This window comes from Pangasianodon hypophthalmus, chromosome 3 (genome assembly GCF_027358585.1).
Source record: "Pangasianodon hypophthalmus isolate fPanHyp1 chromosome 3, fPanHyp1.pri, whole genome shotgun sequence".
In the NCBI taxonomy this organism is placed as follows: domain Eukaryota; kingdom Metazoa; phylum Chordata; class Actinopteri; order Siluriformes; family Pangasiidae; genus Pangasianodon; species Pangasianodon hypophthalmus.
In genome coordinates this window covers 33,864,505-33,884,504 of record NC_069712.1, presented here as the reverse complement: position 1 = coordinate 33,884,504, position 20,000 = coordinate 33,864,505, and the positions used below count along the sequence as shown (strand labels likewise).

Genomic DNA, 20,000 nt, shown 5'->3' with positions numbered 1-20,000 from the left:
GGTAACACAACCGTACCTTTTCTCTCACACACAATTTACACCACATACTTTTTGGATAAAGAGCTCCATAAAAATACACCTTTAATATTCTTTTGGTTAATTAAAACGAATTAATTAATTTATTGTGTGTGTGTGTGTGTGTGTGTGTGTGTTTCAGGTCGACCCCTCCCAGCAGATGGAGGTTGTGCAGAAGGGTGACAGCAGAATTAAAGGTGTTTTGTTTCAGCTGCACCCTATAACTCTGCTGAACATGTGAGAGTTTTGTGTTATAATAATGTTTGTTTCCTGATTTTACTGCAGAATAACTGACTGGCAGTGACTAGATTTATATAATTTTCTCTGATTATGTTGGACTGCAGTTGTTGCTCCTGTCCACTAGGTGGCACTAGTGTTTATGTTGGTCAATAAATAATGGAGTTTGTTACGCATTTACGCTGTAAAGCCTTTAACCCTTTAGCAAAAACACAGTGTTTATTCATTAGTTTATTTTAATCTAGCAGCATCGTCTGTCTATCATGCACAAACACGATTTAGGTAGGCGTGGCTTTTTGTAAATCAGTCACTGTGAAGGAGGCGTGGCCTGTGTGTTAGCTACAGTGAAAGAGGTGTGGCCTCATTCAGACCCAGTGAAGGAGGCGTGGCCTCTTTCAGTCTCTGTGAAATAGGTGTTGCCTCTGATTCTCAGTCAAGGAGGCGTGGCCTCTGTCTGTCAGTCACAGTAAAGGAGGCGTGGCCTCTGTATCTCTCTCAGTAAAGGAGGTGTGGCCTCTTTCCGTCTCAGTGAAGGAGGTATGGTCTCTCTATCTCTCTCAGTCAAGGAGGCGTGGCCTCTCTGTCAGTCACAGTAAAAGAGGCGTGGCCTCTGTCCGTCAGTCACAGTAAAGGAGGTATGGTCTCTCTATCTCTCTCAGTAAAGGAGGCGTGGCCTCTCTGTCAGTCACAGTAAAAGAGGCGTGGCCTCTGTATCTCTCTCAGTGAAGGAGGCATGGCCTCTGTCAGTCACTGTGAAGGGGGCGTGGCTTGTGTCTCTGTCTCAGTGAAGGGGGCATGGCCTGTCAGTCTCGGTGAAGGGGGCGTGGCCTGTCAGTCTCGGTGAAGGGGGCGTGGCCTCTTTGCTCCAGTAGCTTTGCTCCAGACTTTGACTGTGATAGAATCTGCAATACAGTATGGGTAATAACTTTATGCATCATTTGGACACTTTTTTGGCTGCAGTTTTTCTCTAATACAGACTTTTACTTATCCACAGCTAATAAAACACCACACACACACACACACACACGTTTTACATTACAGCACATTTATTTATTTTTGTTCATCAATTAAATACATGAGTGCAAACAGTTACAGAGTCCACGCTGAGCTCAAACCAACGACACTGAACTGATCACGCTCCTGACTGTACAAAAGCAGAAGTACACTTAACACACTTTCAAATTGCTGTGTTCAACACACACACACACACACACACACACAGGAGAAAATCATTCACAATATATTCATATTAATGCGTGTGCGTCTGTGGGCATGTGTGTGTGTGTGTCTGTGTCTGTGTGTAAGCAGTTATACGGCGACTGAGCAGGCATGGAGCGTGTGCTCGTGTGTGTGTGTGCTCGTGTGTGTGTGTGCTCGTGTGTGTGTGTGCTCGTGTGTGTGTGCTCGTGTGTGTGAGAGAGATGTTCTTAGAGTTAGATTGAAGCAATGCAGAATGAAAACACAGAAAAAAACTGATATTTTAAATATTATTCACTAAAGACTGACTTTCATGCGTTTTAATCTGAAGCAAAATGAGAGATAGAGCGCGTTTCTCGGGTGTGTGAGATTTGACCATACAATAGTGAAGCTGTGATAAATTACATCGTATCGTTTCCCCATTTTCCTTAAGAAAGTATTTACTCATTAAAGTAACTTAACCGTCTAACTGGCGCTCTGTTAGCAAAAGAAAATCTTGTCATGCGTGGGTATCGTGAATGTAAAAACTTCTTTTGGCAAGGTTTAATTTCATCCAGATTCGTTACCATGTGCTGTTTCAACTAATTCAACTAAGCTAATTTTTAACGTGACTTGTTTGTTTGTTTTTTTTTTAAGGCATGTGTCGATAATCACCACGAACCGTATCACGATTATCCCTGACGCGTTGTTTGAGACGCCGCCAAGGTTCTCGAATCCAATCGGAACAGCTAGAGCTAATCATGTGATCATATTTTGTTACCATAAACCCTGATACGGTGTCAGGTAATAATCGTGATTTGTTATCGGCACACGCCTGCTGACTCGGGCTCCTCTTTAATACGCCCTCGTTGACTCCCCCTTAGAAGTGCGCATGAAGTGCGTATCACACGGAGGAGTGTGCACTCTCAGCAGGAACGGCGTAGTGCAAATGATTTCCTCTCCGAGATCTACACACTACATGCGAACTCGCTAGTTTGTTCCATCAGATTAAAAACCCACCCAAACCTCAGTGCCTACGATTCATGGAGCAGTGCATTCTGGGTAATTTGTGCTCCTGAACGCTGCGGCCATGTCCATTTGATCACCGTGCCTTGGAAGTGGAAGTCAACGAGGGCGTGTTAAAAACAGGATTGGGACGCAGCATTGCTGCGATCGTTACTGGCTTTGCAGTGTTTAGTGGATTTGGATGGAGGGATTTTATTCATCCTTCCTCTTGGCTCCAGGAACCTTCTCTCTCAACCTGCGTAATAAAAAAAAAAACAAAAGTTACACACACACACACACACACACGTCTCAGCAGATGGACTACATCAGGCTCGAGTTTAGCGCTTCATAGTGTTTCTGTTTCTGCGGTTCAATTTTTACTCACTTTGTCATTACAGAGTTCACCTGCGTTCTCACAAGTCCCAGATACTGATCTATCTGTTTCTGTAGAGAGAGAGAGAGAGAGAGAGAGAGAGAGAGAGACAGATACAAAGAGAGAGAGAGAGAGACAGATAAATAAGAGAGAAACACAGACAAATGAGAGAGAGAGAGCAACAAACGGAGACAGAGAAAGGTACAAATAGAGAGATTGAGAGACAGACAGACAATGATGAACACAGAGAGAGAGGGAGTAAGAGAGAGAGACCGACAGACAGGAGAAAGAGGAGAGAGAGACAGACAGACAGGAGAGAGAGAAAGAGAGAGAAGAAAGAGACAGACAGACAGGCAGGAGAGAAAGACAGACAGGAGAGAGAGAGAGAAGAAAGAGACAGACAGACAGACAGGAGAGAAAGACAGACAGGAGAGGGAGAGAGAAGAAAGAGACAGACAGACAGACAGGAGAGAAAGACAGACAGGAGAGGGAGAGAGAAGAAAGAGACAGACAGACAGACAGGAGAGAAAGACAGACAGGAGAGGGAGAGAGAAGAAAGAGACAGACAGACGGGAGAGAGAGAGAGACAGACAGACAGGAGAGAGAGAGAGAGAGAGAAGAAAGAGACAGACAGGAGAGAGAGAGAGAAGAAAGAGACAGACAGACAGACAGGAGAGAAAGACAGACAGGAGAGAGAGAGAGAAGAAAGAGACAGACAGACAGACAGGAGAGAAAGACAGACAGGAGAGGGAGAGAGAAGAAAGAGACAGACAGACGGGAGAGAGAGAGAGACAGACAGACAGGAGAGAGAGAGAGAGAGAGAGAAGAAAGAGACAGACAGGAGAGAGAGAGAGAAGAAAGAGACAGACAGACAGACAGGAGAGAAAGACAGACAGGAGAGAGAGAGAAGAAAGAGACAGACAGGAGAGAAAGACAGACAGGAGAGAGAGAGAGAAGAAAGAGACAGACAGACAGACAGGAGAGAAAGACAGACAGGAGAGAGAGAGAGAAGAAAGAGACAGACAGACAGACAGGAGAGAAAGACAGACAGGAGAGGGAGAGAGAAGAAAGAGACAGACAGACGGGAGAGAGAGAGAGAGACAGACAGAGACAGACAGACAGGAGAGAAAGACAGACAGGAGAGAGAGAGAGAGAGAGACAGCTTTAATATAAATGTAGTGTTCTTTCTTTACGAGTAAAAGCTGTAACGTTAAAAGTAAAATAAGCGTTAATCCTTCGTTCATCTCTCTTTTCATCTCGTGATGAAGTGAGACACTGCAGGACACAGTAACGCTTAAAGCAGATCGTACCTGATATTTCTCGTACACCAGCGGCACGGTGAACACACACACCACAGCTGGGGGGAGAGAGAGAGGGACACGGGGGTTACACCTGAGACACCTGTTAGACTTCAGAGTCGTCAGAATGTGTTGGCTAGGTCAGAGCAGCCTGCTCCAGAACACCGTGTGTGTGTGTGTGTGTGTGTGTGTGTGTGTGTGTGTGTTAATCATTGCCCTATGATATGTGAATGTGTCTGTTAAATATTACTACACACAATAAACACACACCACTCTGTGCTGTGTGTGTGTGTGTGTGTGTGTGTGTGTGTGTGTTTCTCAGCTTATTAATACACACTTTATCAGGATGGCGTAACGTTTATATTAATGTGTTATAGTTTCTATGGTAACAGCTCAGAACGTTCTGGACCGTGTGTGTGTGTTCTTACCCAGAATGAGCAGAGTGAGGCCGTTAAACAGAGCGCCGACGTACGTCAGCAACCACATCAACACTGCGAACTACACACACACACACACACACACACACAATATACGTTTTTTTCCCCTCTTTCTCAGACTCAGGGTGTGAACATGCTGGTACGATTATAGAAATCAATATTTTTTTTTAACATCATCATGATGATCATGAGTTCGATCCGTATCAGGATACTGCATTTATAATACAGCAATGTGATATAATTGTTTTGTTGTGTCTTTAATAATTTTTAATTATTAAACGATAGAGGTGTTTACAGAGACAGCTGCTGGTTTCGTACCTTTAACGAGTCGACGAGGTCCTGGACGAGGAAAAGCCTGCGCAGCTCCTTCAGCGTGTGATTCACATAGAGCTGCACTTTCTCCACGTACTTACTGATCTGCTCGGGAGAGAGGGAGATCTCCTTCTCCAGATACGCCCTGACCCACAGAGAGAGAGAGAGAGAGAGAGACACAGAGAGAGAGAGAGAGAGAGAGAGAGACACAGAGAGAGAGAGAGAGAGAGAGAGAGAGAGAGAGACACAGAGAGAGAGAGAGAGAGAGAGAGGTCACTGAGTGCACATCCATTACCTCACATCAGATAGACATTCAGCTGAGTCGCTGCTGGATCAGTAACACTCAACGTTTGACCTTTACAGGATGCGAGAAAGCCGCTGTAACGCAATCACATCGGCGCTTGCAAAGGATTTTTAATCATCAGCGCACTCTTCTGTTCTGGGTTCCCTTGGAAGTCACATGACCTCATTTGTCATGGAATTGAGTGTGTGTGAAAATTAGGTTTGAATTTGGCCGCAGGTTGTTCAGTACGGTAACGCCGATGTTCAGTACGGTAACGCCGATGTTCAGTACGGCCGCGCCGATGTTCAGTACGGCCGCGCCATTGTTCAGTACGGTAACGCCGATGTTCAGTACGGTAACGCCGATGTTCAGTACGGTAACGCCGATGTTCAGTGCGGTCGCGCCGTTGTTCAGTACGGTAACGCCGATGTTCAGTACGGTAACGCCGATGTTCAGTACGGTAACGCCGATGTTCAGTGCGGTCGCGCCGTTGTTCAGTACGGTAACGCCGATGTTCAGTGCGGTCGCGCCGTTGTTCAGTACGGTAACGCCGTTGTTCAGTACGGTAACGCCGATGTTCAGTACGGTAACGCCGATGTTCAGTACGGTAACGCCGATGTTCAGTACGGTAACGCCGATGTTCAGTGCGGTCGCGCCGTTGTTCAGTACGGTAACGCCGTTGTTCAGTACGGTAACGCCGATGTTCAGTACGGTCGCGCCGATGTTCAGTACGGTAACGCCGATGTTCAGTACGGTAACGCCGATGTTCAGTACGGTCGCGCCGTTGTTCAGTACGGTAACGCCGATGTTCAGTACGGTAACGCCGATGTTCAGTACGGTCGCGCCGATGTTCAGTACGGTAACGCCGATGTTCAGTACGGTAACGCCGATGTTCAGTGCGGTCGCGCCGTTGTTCAGTACGGTAACGCCGTTGTTCAGTACGGTCGCGCCGATGTTCAGTACGGTCGCGCCGATGTTCAGTACGGTAACGCCGATGTTCAGTACGGTCGCGCCGTTGTTCAGTACGGTAACGCCGATGTTCAGTACGGTCGCGCCGTTGTTCAGTACAGCAGTACGATCACGAGTGTGATGTTGCTTTTGTACAACAGTTCTACAAATAAGTAATTAAAATCGAATAACTGATATTTCAGACACAGTATGGCTCAATATTTTGTTTATTTTTGCAATAGTTCTTAGTGAAGCCATGGATGGATGGATAGATAGAGGGTTGCGTGTTGCTATGGTAACGCAGACTCACTGACAGCCTGAAGTAACTGTAGTAACCGTTTCAGGGTAATGAGCTATTGTTAGAGTGATACCGGACTTGCGTAAATAGTCTGTCTGTATGGTCAATTTTCATTCCACTTGGGACTCGAGCGCTTTTGGAGAGTGATGAATTGAGGATGTGTGTCTTGGGAACAGATTCATTTCATATCATATCAGTTCTGATACTCAAATAGCGATGAGTCGTTTGAGTCGGCTCATTTACGTGAAGTTCTTTTTGTGAGTTTTTTTTTTTTTTTTTTAGGATATAAGTACAACACTGTTCCTCTTGCAGTGTGATTTAATCAAAACACTTCCACAGAAACCTCTTTTAAACATCCGAGCGGTTGGTTAGTGTAAACGGTGAGTCGTGTGTCTGAGGCAGCGTGACCGCGAGCACGATCTGTTGCCAAATTTATAAAATTCATCCGATGCCGGAAGATTTCTGGAAAGAATTTCAGCCACAGGACACAAACACGGCTCAAAATTTCACAAGAGTTTCAAATTTTCAAATGAGTCGACTCTTAGGAATCGATTCAGTAGGAAGAGACAGAAATGTTCACACGCATAACATGGCTTAAAGCGTCTTAGAAACAGTTTTCTGCATTAACACACACACACACACACACACACAGTTGCTCACTTGAAGGGATGTCCATCGTCGGTCTTCTGCACGGCCTGCAGCACGGACTTGTACACTCTGAAGCTGATGGTGGTGGAGAGCGCGGCGAGGGCGAGGTACGCCGTCACACTCACCACGCTGAACTGAGTCAGAGAGAAGAGCAGCAACAACACGCTGCTGAACAACACGGCCGTCTGTCTCATGTCCCGCCAGTGCAGCAGGTCCACCACTGTCCAACACACACACACACACACACACACACACACATTAATATGACACAAAGTGCACTGGAATCATTTTAAGCGTTCTGAGTGCTAATGAAAACACACACAAGCTCAGAGTTAGCTCTGTGTGTGTGTGTGTGTGTGTGTGTGTGTGTGTGTGGTTTTTTTTTACCTTAGTGTATATGTATCATTTGACACAGTCCTGCCTAAACATGTGAAAATAAAATAGTGGGCGGAGTCAATGCTAATTCGATTAATTTTAATTTATCACCTGCAGGTTGCTTTGAAAACGGCGACAGCGAATCGAGTAGCGACTGAACGACAAGTTTCTGCCTTTAAAGTTAAAGTAAAAGCATTTTATTATTAACGTTTCTCAAACGATAAACGTTACGCAAAATTATAAACATTCGCTGCATGTTCACGTACCTGAGACCCAATTCAGTTTTTCTTTACGTTTATGGTTATGTTATGAACACACACACACACACACGCGTCGTCACTCTTCATCTTGCGATATCTTTTTAAACGTTTGTTTCTTCTTGCTGCTTTAATCAGCGTTATATTCGAGTCAGTGTGTGAAGTCGAATCCTAAACGATACGCTGAGAGTTTAAAACTAGCGCAGTGTAGAATTTTAAATATTTATAATTAAAATGTTTACATGCATCGCTGATTAAACACGTAAGTATTAATAAATCAAATAAACGTCTTATTAAATTATTAAGCCGGATTTCTCGCTCGATGTATTTTAGTATTTTCTGACTGAAGGATATTTGAGCGGATATAATGACATATATTTATTTTTAATAAATCCGTCCCCCTTCGTCTTCCGTAAGATTAATCGTGAGCTAAACGTCCTGTTTCCACTGATTCTGTTCCAGGACACTCAGGTGGTTTTTTTTTTTGTTGTTTGTTTGTTTGTTTTTGCATGTCAATTTTTTTTTAAAGATGTGATCAGATTTATTTGTGTGTCTGTTTATTGTAAGGTTATATACACGAGTCAAATGAAAACCTTAAAATTGCAACATAAATTAGAATCGAATCACGTTTTTTTTTTTCTTCCCCTAGAGTAATCCGGACACTCGTTATGCTCCCCTAAGGAACTGGAGATAATGCAGAAACATTATACACTTTTTCTGTGGTACTTGTTTGCAATAAACAGTGCTAAATCTTTTAAAATTAAAATTAAGGTTTTCATTTGACTCTCCTTTATATTAATGTATATATATTGATAGAGATATTTATTTTAAGTCTCTCTCTTCATCTTCTAAAATTACAATACTTTCTGCCATGTGGTTACCCCTGACACCTGGCCGTGTCTCAGACACACACACACACACACACACACACACACACACACACACACGCGGGGCTGGCGAGGACATTTGCTAAAATGTTATCGAGTGTGTTTTGATAAGGGCTTAAAGTGACCCGCCTAAACAAATGTCTTGGAGGGGGGAAAAAAATCACACACACACTACACACTTCTTCTCCTGTTACTTTGACTTTAGCTAAACACAATAAATGTGGCTAGTTACAGTAACATAATGGACAGCAATGAGGCTAATATAGCTAACCGCTAACGTACACTAATGACTCACATCATGGTAACAAACATCCCAACATGCGTCAAGGTTTTAACCTCAAACAGATTTCCAGTTTAAAAAAAAAAAAAAAAGAAATGATGACAACACACTTGGATAAAAAAATGGATAAAAGTGTAGTGCATAGATGAAAACCGCAACGGCGGCCATCTTGAAGAAACAAACATCGCTTGATTTAATCGTAAACATTTACTAGTTTTTTAAACGTCTGTGTGGAGTGACTGTAGTGATTGCGGTTAGCACGCTAATCCGTGTAAGCTTTCAGTACTTAACGTGTTGGCTAATATGTTAGCCAGATAGTTTAAGTACAAAATGAAAGAAGCAAAATTTGAACAATAATAATAATTAAAAAAAAAGGATCAGCTATATATGTGGATTCTGATCAGCACGTATCGTATTTAATGCTAACAAAACTAAGCTAATCTTTATGGTCATAAACACGAGTTTTACATCGATGTCGTGTCTGAACGATCGAGGTGCTAACTCGCACATGTTGCCATGAGAACCAGCACTTCTCAGTCCAGATCGTCTGGTTTCAGTCGCTATGGCGACAGTTTCAATCAGCATCAGTGATGAAAAGAAAGGAGAAAAGAGAGAGAGAGAGAGAGAGAAGTCTCCTGAGCGATTCTCCCTCCAGTCCCCACAGCGCTAATTTTAGCCGAAGAGGGCAGAACGAAATGTCGGCCATTTTACATTACGCTCTATACAGCGTTAACCCTTTAAAGCCTGAGAAAGGGGACGGGGTTTGAATCCATCAGGTTTTCTTAAGAACTTTTTTTTTTTTTTTTTTAATAACATAACCTTCTCTAACTTTTCTACAGCGTTTAATTTTCCCTAACTGATAAGCAAGTGTGAGAAAACCGTATTTACAGCGATCGTTCATTCAAATGAATGTTTGTTGTGTTTTGTGGTTAAAATCATGAGACACATGATTCATGGGAAACAATATAAGCTAGCTAACGAATGAGGCTAGCTATTTAGCTAGGTACAGTGTAGCTGTTTTATGTTTTATGCACAGATAGAAACAAAAACTGATCACGGAAATGATCGGAAACGTCAATGTTTACCTCAGATATGTCGATAAATTACTAAGAAAAGACTCAGAACAGCTACAATTACACTATTTATTAAATTTTTTTTACACTATTTAAGCTAAGCATCAACTGCTAATCAGAAAACCTAGACTTCTGAAGTGGTGATCTGTTCATAAACATGGTGCAACACTTTTTTCTATAACTTTAAACAAATAGAACTGGATAAATTTGTTACTGTATGGTTTGATAACGTTTTCTGTTAGCTGGATCGATAGCTTTGGCTGTTGCTTGCTAAACCTAGATTTCTAGATTTTACCATAATTACCTTAAAGGACAAGCTCAAAGCTGAGTATCGTATACGTAACGCACTTTAACAGAAGATATCAACCATTTTGTGTCAGATTTAACCCCGAGGTTGCGGTTTCGGTTCAACGTAGCTTACGTTTTCGTCTCTCCACACACACAGGCTAACATTAAGCTAATTCGATGTGACAAACATTATTGAGATGACGTGGACCCATTAAACGTTTCACTAGAAACAGCAGATTTCAATTAATTTCGTGTGTCTAGTATCGAGTCTGTGGTCTAGCTACCTAGCTACGTAGCTAACGTAATCACCAAGCTAGCTACGTTCCCATGTACTAAATTGAACTAAATTAAAGATAAGAGTATAACATTTATCATTACAAGTTCAGTTCGATGAACAGTTGGACAGTTTTATCGTTTACGTTCCCACCTCTCGGTGTTTGGGTGTTAAACTGGACGAGTTTTTTTTTTTTTTTTTAAATAAAACATGATTAGTTCTTCATTATTATTATTTTTTTTTTATGTGAAATACGATTATTGTTTCTGTGACGCGATGATCACGAGTTTGGTTCCTGCCGTCCATCCCACCTCAGAAAACCTTTTAATTGTAATTTTGAACTCCGTTCCGGCTCGCTTTAACCCCTGTACTAAATGTACCTGAGACAGGTGTGAGGTTCAAACTTTACAATGAGGCACAAGAGACCCACGAGTTACGAAACAATCTTCCTGTTTTAGCGGCTAAAATATCGCAAAGGACAAAACCGAGTCAAGCTCAAAGTCAGGTTAGACTCCTGACGTGTATGTTTAAAAAAATAATAAAAATCTTCATTAACAGCCTTCATGACGACTTTAACGTGGGCAGCAGCTGTTATCGTCCGTTTGTTCCACGTTTGTTCCTCTCAGTGTCTCGACAGACTCGAGATCAGCTTTAATCAGGACAGATGATGTCCAGCGATCAGAATATTTACAATAAATGTTCGTAATATAACTAATATTGTTAATAATACGTGCTAACATTCACCGCTGCAAGTCAATTGTGCAACCTGAGTCAAAACTAATCCAGAACACACACACACACACACACACACACACACACACACACACACGCAAGGTCAAAACACATAATACACACCCGGTTAAATCGGAAGTGTTAATGAAATAAATAAAGCTAACAAAGCCGAGAAAAAGACTGACCTGTACCGCCCATGACTGCAGAGAAACAGAGAGAGAAAGAAAAGAGAGAAAGACAGCAGCTGAGCAAGCACACAAAAGGAAAGACAGGGAGAGGGGGGGCGAGAGGGGGAGAGAGCGATAAATAAAACGACAGAGGGAGAGAGAGAGAGAGAGAGAGAGAGAGAACATTTGCACACTGATAGAGTGAGAAAGGCAGAACTCCCACTGGTATTGGCTAGCTGATCAAACACACACACACACACACACACACACACACACAGATCTTAATACCACACATACCCACTGACAAGTGCGCCGAACGAAAAGAACGCACACACACACACACGCACTGTGTGAAGTGTGTCGATATACCAACAAGACTGACCACTCAGAGGAAGAGTTGTGTGTGTGTGTGTGTGTTTTTGACTTCAAGTTTGAAGGAGAGATGAGGAGGAAAAGTAGGTAAGGTGGTGATAGTTGCCATAGATACGGTGCTCCAATTTCCCTCCTTTACACACACACACACACACACACACACACACAGCGCCTCAGATGATGAAAAAGCTCATGGGAGATAAAAAGGCTGCTGAAAATCAGAGAGTGCAAAATGTCCTTCATCTTCACGCTATTTAAAATAGCATTGTGGGTAGGAGTCTCTGTGCGTGTGTGCGTGTGTGTGTGTGTGTGTGTGTGTGTGTGTGTGTTTGTATAAATATAACTCTAAATGCCAACATAGCAGCCATGCCAGCACCTCTTGCCCTTCCTGGTTGAAAGGTCATTGCCGTGGAAACGGAGTACATATTGTTGATCAGTGATGTCAGTTAATGAGAATTAAGTTAAATTATGTATTTGATGAGAGTGCATGTTTTGTAAAAGTAAATCAAATACAGAGAGAGAAATGAGAGAAATGTATATCCAGCATATGAAGCTACTGATGATAAAATTACTGATGAATATATGCGCATAATTATATTTGTATAATATGCTGTGTGTATATATAGAGAGCACTGATCTTATTTTTATCAGAGTGAAAGCAAAAACAGGCGAACACGAGTCTGTTATAGGAAATGACCCACCCGCTGTGTGTCTACAGACAGAAATGATGTAATCATGGTTGGTGGGGCCTGGTTGCTGTGGCAACAGGCTCCTCATCCAGAAAGAGCAGCTCACTTCCAAACACACCCCAAACACAAGCGCACCATCACTCACCTCCAAACACACTCCAAACACAAATGCTGCATCACTCACCTCCAAACACCCCAAACACACTCCAAACACAATCCAAATGCAGCATCACTCACCTCCAAACACACTCCAAACACCCCAAACACAAACTCAGCATCACTCACCTCCAAACACCCCAAACACACCCCAAACACAAGCGCAACATCACTCACCTCCAAACACCCCAAACACACTCCAAACGCAATCCAAATGCAGCATCACTCACCTCCAAACACACTCCAAACACAAATGCTGCATCACTCACCTCCAAACACACTCCAAACACAAACTCAGGATCACTCACCTCCAAACACACCCCAAACACAAACTCAGCATCACTCACCTCCAAACACACCCCAAACACAAACTCGGCATAACTCACCTCCAAACACACCCCAAACAAACTCCAAACAAAAGCGCACCATCACTCACCTCCAAACACCCCAAACACACTTCAAACGCAATCCAAATGCAGCATCACTCACCTCCAAACACACTCCAAACACAAATGCTGCATCACTCACCTCCAAACACACTCCAAACACAAACTCAGCATCACTCACCTCCAAACACCCCAAACACACTCCAAACACAAGTGCAACATCACTCACCTCCAAACACCCCAAACACAAATGCTGCATCACTCACCTCCAAACACACTCCAAACACAAACTCAGCATAACTCACCTCCAAACACACCCCAAACACACTCCAAACACAAGCGCACCGTCACTCACCTCCAAACACCCCAAACACAAACTCAGCATCACTCACCTCCAAACACACCCCAAACACAAACTCAGCATAACTCACCTCCAAACACACTCCAAACACAAACTCAGGATCACTCACCTCCAAACACACTCCAAACACAAACTCAGGATCACTCACCTCCAAACACCCCAAACACAAACTCAGCATAACTCACCTCCAAACACACCCCAAACACAAACTCAGCATCACTCACCTCCAAACACACCCCAAACACAAATGCTGCATCACTCACCTCCAAACACACTCCAAACACAAACTCAGCATCACTCACCTCCAAACACACCCCAAACACAAATGCAGCATCACTCACCTCCAAACACACCCCAAACACACTCCAAACACAAGCGCACCGTCACTCACCTCCAAACACCCCAAACACAAACTCAGCATCACTCACCTCCAAACACACCCCAAACACAAACTCACCATCACTCACCTCCAAACACACTCCAGACACAATCCAAATGCAGCATCACTGACCTCCAAACACACCCCAAACACATCACTCATCTCCAAACACACCCCATCATCACTCACTGACAAATTCACAAACTCAATATACAAAAAGGGTCATTAAGTTCTGCATCACAGCACCATGATACTGAATGTAGCATAAAAGCATTCATACACCGTAGCATATAGCTAACACTTACACACACAAACACACACACACACACAGCAGTACCGTGGCTTTTCCATCCACTCCACGGACACTCCTTCTTCCCACAATCCATATTCTACCGCTTTCCTCTCTTCTGTTCCTGTTCTCTTTTCCTTTGTGTTCTCTGTCTGACTCTGAACAGCATGAATGGGCAGAAAAGGTGACCAGAGGGAGGGGTGGAGGAGAGAGGGAGAGAGAGAGAGAGAGAGAGAGAGAGGGAGGGGGGGAGAGAGAGAGGGAGGGGGAGGGGGGGGGAGGGTGGGGACGGGATGGGAGGAGAATCTAATGCGATGCTACCGACTGTGTAGTGACAAAGAGGCACTTCAGCAAACAGAGAGAGCGAGAGACAGTGAGAGAAAGAGAGAGACAGAAAGAGAGAGACAGAAAGAGAGAGACAGACAGAGGTGGGGCGATCACATGGTAAACACTGCAGTCTCCACTGCAGCCACTGAGGCATAACACTCCAGCTTCACAAATAAATGTATATCCATCAGATGTGGTAGAGGGGTGCCAATACTTTTTCAGAGTATTGTATTTTGTGTTAGATTAGCTAGGGGTGTGTGTGTGTGTGTGTGTGTGTGTGTGTGTGTGTGTGAGTGTGTGTGTGATGCTACATTTACCATCCAATGACAGTAGGTTGTTAAATAAATAGAGATTTCTATTGTAATTTAATAAATATAATTTCATATAACGTATAATTAGCTTTAATATAATTCTGTTTATTGCATCTATTACTGTTGATCTCAGCATCCTTCTCTCCTCCCCACACCCTGTCGCCACGGCAACAGCCAATCACGCCACAAGGGTGTCAGCCTAAGCCCACACCCTTCTCGCGTCGCCATGGCAACTGCAGGACCTGCGAGTGATCTGTGTGTGTGTGTGTGTGACATCAGTGTTATATAATGTGAATATTATAAGCCGTTATTTAATTATTTTATGATGATACTGTTTGTGTGTGTGTGTGTGTGTGTGTGTGTGAGAGAGAGAGAGAGAGAGAGAGAGAGAGAGAGAGGGAGCGAGTGAGACACACACAGTTTTCCAGACAGTCTTATATATTGCATATTATTTTAGAAAGCAGAACCTAATTTCATGATGATGAATGTGTGTGTGTGTGCGTGTGTGTGTGTGTGTGTGTGTGCGCGTGCGCATTCCAAGTACTTTATTGCCCTCTGCAGGCAAAAATGGCAGCAAAGAGACAGTGACCTGCTTTTTTTGCATTCCAGAACATTCAGTGTGTGTGTGTGTGTGTGTGTGTGTGTTTATACAGTAGCATGCATCTGTGTCTTCATGAGTAATTGAGGTTTTGTGTGTGTGTGTGAGAGAGAGAGAGTGTGTGTTGCCCCAGTTTACAAGGAGCTTACATAAAAACATGGTTTACAGCATTAGTGCTTTCAGATTCCAGCATCTGACCTGAAAAAGTTGCTCACACACCCACACACACACACACACACACACACTCACACACACTCTCTCTCCCTCTCTCTCTCTCCCCACCTCACACACACACACAGTTTCTGAGAAACTTAATTTGCACCCAGAATTCTGTTAGTAATCAGATTTGGATTTCATTGAGGGAAGAAGATTAATTGGTCATTAATTAATCATTAGCTGACCGTCAGAATGTTGAAGTGACAGAAGTGCTGATAATAAAATGACCTTCATCACATCAATATTCCAATATGCAAATTTCACACATTTAAATATTTACAATCTGTACACTGTGTGCTTATTTCTATATAACGAGAGTATTTAGTGTAATTCTTCACTAAACTCACAGGTCAGCAATACAGATATAAATAAATCAGACATGACTATATATATATATATATATATATATATATATATATATATATATATATATATATATATATATATATATATATATGATGTCATAATGACATCGTATAGCAATTGACCAATGAGCACCTCCTCATCTTTGAAACTAACTCCGCCTCCAGCTGCAAAGGGTAAAGTGTAAACTCAAACTCCATCATGTCCCATCTTAATCACACCTATTACTTTAAAGCCTAAACTAACTCCGCCCACATCTGTTAAAGCTTAAACTAACTCCGCCCCATCTGTTAAAGCTTAAACTAACTCCGCCCCATCTGTTAAAGCTTAAACTAACTCCACCCACATCTGTTAAAGCTTAAACTAACTCCGCCCCATCAGTTAAAGCTTAAGCTAACTCCGCCCACATCTGTTAAAGCATAAACTAACTCCACCCACATCTGTTAAAGCTTAAACTAACTCCGCCCCATCAGTTAAAGCTTAAGCTAACTCCGCCCACATCAGTTAAAGCTAAAACTAACTCCGCCCCATCTGTTAAAGCTAAAACTAACTCCGCCCCATCTGTTAAAGCTTAAACTAACTCCGCCCCATCAGTTAAAGCTTAAGCTAACTCCGCCCACATCAGTTAAAGCTAAAACTAACTCCACCCACATCTGTTAAAGCTTAAACTAACTCCGCCCCATCAGTTAAAGCTTAAGCTAACTCCGCCCACATCAGTTAAAGCTAAAACTAACTCCGCCCCATCTGTTAAAGCTTAAACTAACTCTGCCCACATCAGTTAAAGCTAAAACTAACTCCGCCCCATCTGTTAAAGCTTAAACTAACTCTGCCCACATCAGTTAAAGCTAAAACTAACTCCGCCCCATCTGTTAAAGCTTAAACTAACTCCGCCCCATCAATTAAAGCTTAAGCTAACTCTGCCTACGTCTGTTCAAGCTTAAACTAACTCCACCCACATCTGTTAAAGCTTAAACTAACTCCGCCCACATCTGTTAAAGCTTAAACTAACTCCACCCACATCTGTTAAAGCATAAACTAACTCCGCCCACATCAGTTAAAGCTAAAACTAACTCCGCCCACATCTGTTAAAACCTAAATGAACTACACTTACATTAGGTAAAACTGAATCTAGCCCCGCCCACCTCTGCCTCACTCCTCTTGCTTTTTTACTGCAAAACTCTTTTTGTCTTTTCTTACCTTTCTGTTTGTTGAAGTTGTGCAGGAAGAGCAGCAGCTCCGCCTCTTTAGGATCCTTTTTTGCTTCAGTACTCATCACCGTGCTTTTACTGCCTCCGTCCTCTAGAGGCCGCTGTTCAAAAGACACCATCACTTCAGGCTTGGCTTTAGTGAACACTTTATCTTCCTGTTGTTGTGGCTGAGTGTTGGATTCCTCTCTCGGTGCTGCGCTGGGCTTTTCCTTCTTTTCTTCCTTTACTTCCTGTTCTTTCACTTTCAGAGGCGGTGAGACAGCGCTGCTCACAGGTGGAGGTGAGCTCGGAGGGGAGCTCGGTTTCAGGGTGCACTTCACTACCTGCTCCCTCTTCGGGCTCTCCTCAGAAGCTGACTCGATGAGCAGGTCGCTGTCTAGCTCCGCCTCCCTCTCCTCACGCAGCAGGCTGTAAAGCGGAGGGTTGCCATGTTGCACAGATTCCTTCTTCATGTTCACGGAAACCTCAGATCTTCCCTTGTTGCCTCGATTCACCTCCACACCTGCAACTGTCGGCTCAAACGGGTTGCCAGGTCTGTCTTTGACGCTGGAATGCTTTTCACGTCTTGGGGAATCAGGTTCGATTTCGGAGTCTCCGGATTCTCCGCTGTCCCGCGTCCCAAATCGTGCCGAGGCCTTCACAGGGCCCTTGGTGGCCTGGTAGAGGGCGCTGTTGTTCACGCACTTCATCCCTACGGGCTGGAACAAGATGTCTGAGGGCGACTCTCTTCCTGTGAGGAGACAGAGACAGAGTGAGAAACACGAAGTTTATGAGAGAAGGTGTGTGTTGGGTGATGTAAGTGGGTGTGGTTTACCTGTAGGGGAGTGGCTAGGGGAATGATTGACAGATGAAGCAGCGCTGTCATCCTCTGGTTCGGACAGCGTTACCGTGGGAACGCCTTCTTTTCCCAAACTCAGCACGCTTTCCCTCTCAGACAGTCCACCTCTTGCTTGCTCGGTTGCTAGGATACAGGAATCCATTGTCACAGTGATCTTCACTGGACTGCCAAGGCGTGGCCTGTCCTCCAGTAACTCGTCATCTGATTGGTCCTCCACGTACGGAAAGGTGTTTCCCAAGTCTCCCTTCACTGCCAGGTTTTCAGGATTCTTCTCCAGGTAGCTTCCCAAATCGAACACCTCCTTCTCCATCCTCGCCTTAAAATCCATGGATCCTTTTTCATCCTTATCTTCATCATCATCATCATCATCCATGCGGCTCCTTATTGGCTGCTTTTTTGCCCCAGTACTGCTACGGTTACTGAGGTCACAAAGGTCGTCGCTCATATCCATGTAGTTGTAGGGCTCGTTTTTTTGGGTGTGGAGGTCGCAGGGGTCACCAGGGGTCATCCCAATCCCAGAGTCGCTCCCCAGAGGAGCGAGAGGAGAACGATCATCCTCGGAGGAGAAGAGAGGAACGCTAGTGCTGAACGGGTTTGAGGAGGAGGAGTTGGAGGAGAGGAGGGAGGTGTAGAGGTCACTCCGCTCGGAGGAAGCGTTCAGGAAAAGATCAGACACAGAGTCTGAGAGAGAGAGAGAGAGAGAGAGAGAGAGAGCTTTTATACGTGATACTGAAAATTTCATAGCATTTCACACACACACACACACACACTATGTGCATAGCCTATATATAAGCACTGAGAGGTGAAGGGTAGATAGAGCAGATCATCCTCTCTCTCTCTCTCTCTCTCTCTCTCTCTCTTGCCTGAGCAGGTTTAATACCAGTGTAAGATGACTTTGTGTGTGTGTGTGTGTGTGTGTGTGTGTGAGAGAGAGAGAGAGAGAGAGAGAGAGTTTCACCATGTCCTTGTCCACTTCCCCAAGTTTCCTAATTAGAGATGGGACCAGAAAACTTATAAAACTGCCATCCTGCTTTTTTTTTTCTTTCAGATCAACAAAATACAATCAGGGGTCACTCGCGCACTACAACACGATCTTAATAAATAAAAACAGATAGTACCGTTTCACTTTTTTCCTCAGTAAAAGTGTTCAGGATGAATAAATCAGAACAGTTGCTTTATTAATTTGGTTTACAGAGTAAATTAGAAGTAAATTAATGAGTAATGACATTTTTCCAGATATTTATGAACAAAGTAATCCGTTACACAATCACAGAAGAGCAGTCGATAATTACAATGCAGCACAAATGTCTGCTCATTTAACACACTTCCCTCCAGCCGATAATGTAAAAAGCTCTTAATATAACAGTGAAGAACTGCAGATGTACACTGAAAGCGGAAATGAGTGCACAAACCCCGCCCACTCCCAGCCAGGCCCCGCCCACTCAGCAGCGTTTATCCTCAGTCCTCAGTGAACTGTTGTGTAACATGCAGTGTTTTAATTCCCACAGTCTGAGAGACAGCGTGGGCCAGCTGCTATAAATAGACTCCTATCCTCTGTGTGTGTGTGTGTGTGTGTGTGTGTGTGTGTGTAGAGGGCAGAGGAAAAGGACTTAAAGCTCCAGCTCATGTATAGAAACACGGAGGTATGCTGCCAGTTTGTTTCTGCCTTCTTCCCAGCCAAAACACACACACACACACACATACACACACACACACACACGCTTATGATGCTGATTTCTATGTTAATTCAGTTCATGTTTATGTATACAGCGCTTTCACCAGTACACTTTGTCAGAGCGCAGCGTTACAGATTGATTTAGATCCTAATGATTCAGAGGTGACGGTGATGAGGAAAAAAACTCCCTGAGAGAACATGAGGAAGAAACCTCGAGAAGAACCAGACTCAAAAGGGAGCCGGTAGTCTTCTGGGAGACATCTGATAGTGTGATTCTACATCAGTACAGTACACAGGTGTAGAGTAAAGACTAACAGACCCGAGAGCATGTACAGGATGTTCAGTATGAGCAGAATGTGACTCATTATTTCAAGCTTCTGACCTCTCATCAGATCAGCATGGCGGCTGAGAGCATCAGCAGTAAACACAGCGGCATTTCTTCCCTTTAAATGAGTTATACTGTTTATAC

General features: G+C 43.7%; 2 protein-coding genes across 5 annotated transcripts in view; one reads left to right on the top strand and one right to left on the bottom strand.

Annotated features, from left to right (window-relative positions):
* tdrd9 (tudor domain containing 9) overlaps positions 1 to 428 on the top strand; it is a 15,065-nt gene extending 14,637 nt beyond the window's left edge. For both annotated transcript variants that reach the window (XM_034302075.2, XM_034302071.2), the window contains exons 34-35: position 1; positions 158 to 428. The exon at position 1 is cut by the window's left edge and continues 72 nt beyond it. In XM_034302075.2, the coding sequence (XP_034157966.2) occupies position 1; positions 158 to 256 (100 nt within the window). In that variant the 3' untranslated portion in view covers positions 257 to 428. The remainder of the gene's footprint in view (positions 2 to 157) is intronic.
* A 1,603-nt stretch (positions 429 to 2,031) lies between these two features.
* The window catches only part of rtn1a (reticulon 1a), a 21,199-nt gene continuing 3,230 nt past the window's right edge, over positions 2,032 to 20,000 (bottom strand). The window contains exons 2-9 of one of the 3 annotated variants that reach the window (XM_034301304.2): positions 17,833 to 18,537; positions 17,008 to 17,748; positions 7,043 to 7,250; positions 4,860 to 4,998; positions 4,533 to 4,602; positions 4,117 to 4,163; positions 2,819 to 2,877; positions 2,032 to 2,689 (exon numbers count right to left, since the gene is read on the bottom strand). In XM_034301304.2, the coding sequence (XP_034157195.2) occupies positions 2,647 to 2,689; positions 2,819 to 2,877; positions 4,117 to 4,163; positions 4,533 to 4,602; positions 4,860 to 4,998; positions 7,043 to 7,250; positions 17,008 to 17,748; positions 17,833 to 18,537 (2,012 nt within the window). In that variant the 3' untranslated portion in view covers positions 2,032 to 2,646. Of the gene's footprint in view, positions 2,690 to 2,818; positions 2,878 to 4,116; positions 4,164 to 4,532; positions 4,603 to 4,859; positions 4,999 to 7,042; positions 7,251 to 11,381; positions 11,530 to 14,043; positions 14,204 to 17,007; positions 17,749 to 17,832; positions 18,538 to 20,000 lie in introns of those variants that run through there. The other 2 variants (XM_034301311.2, XM_034301315.2) reach the window with 2 other exon arrangements.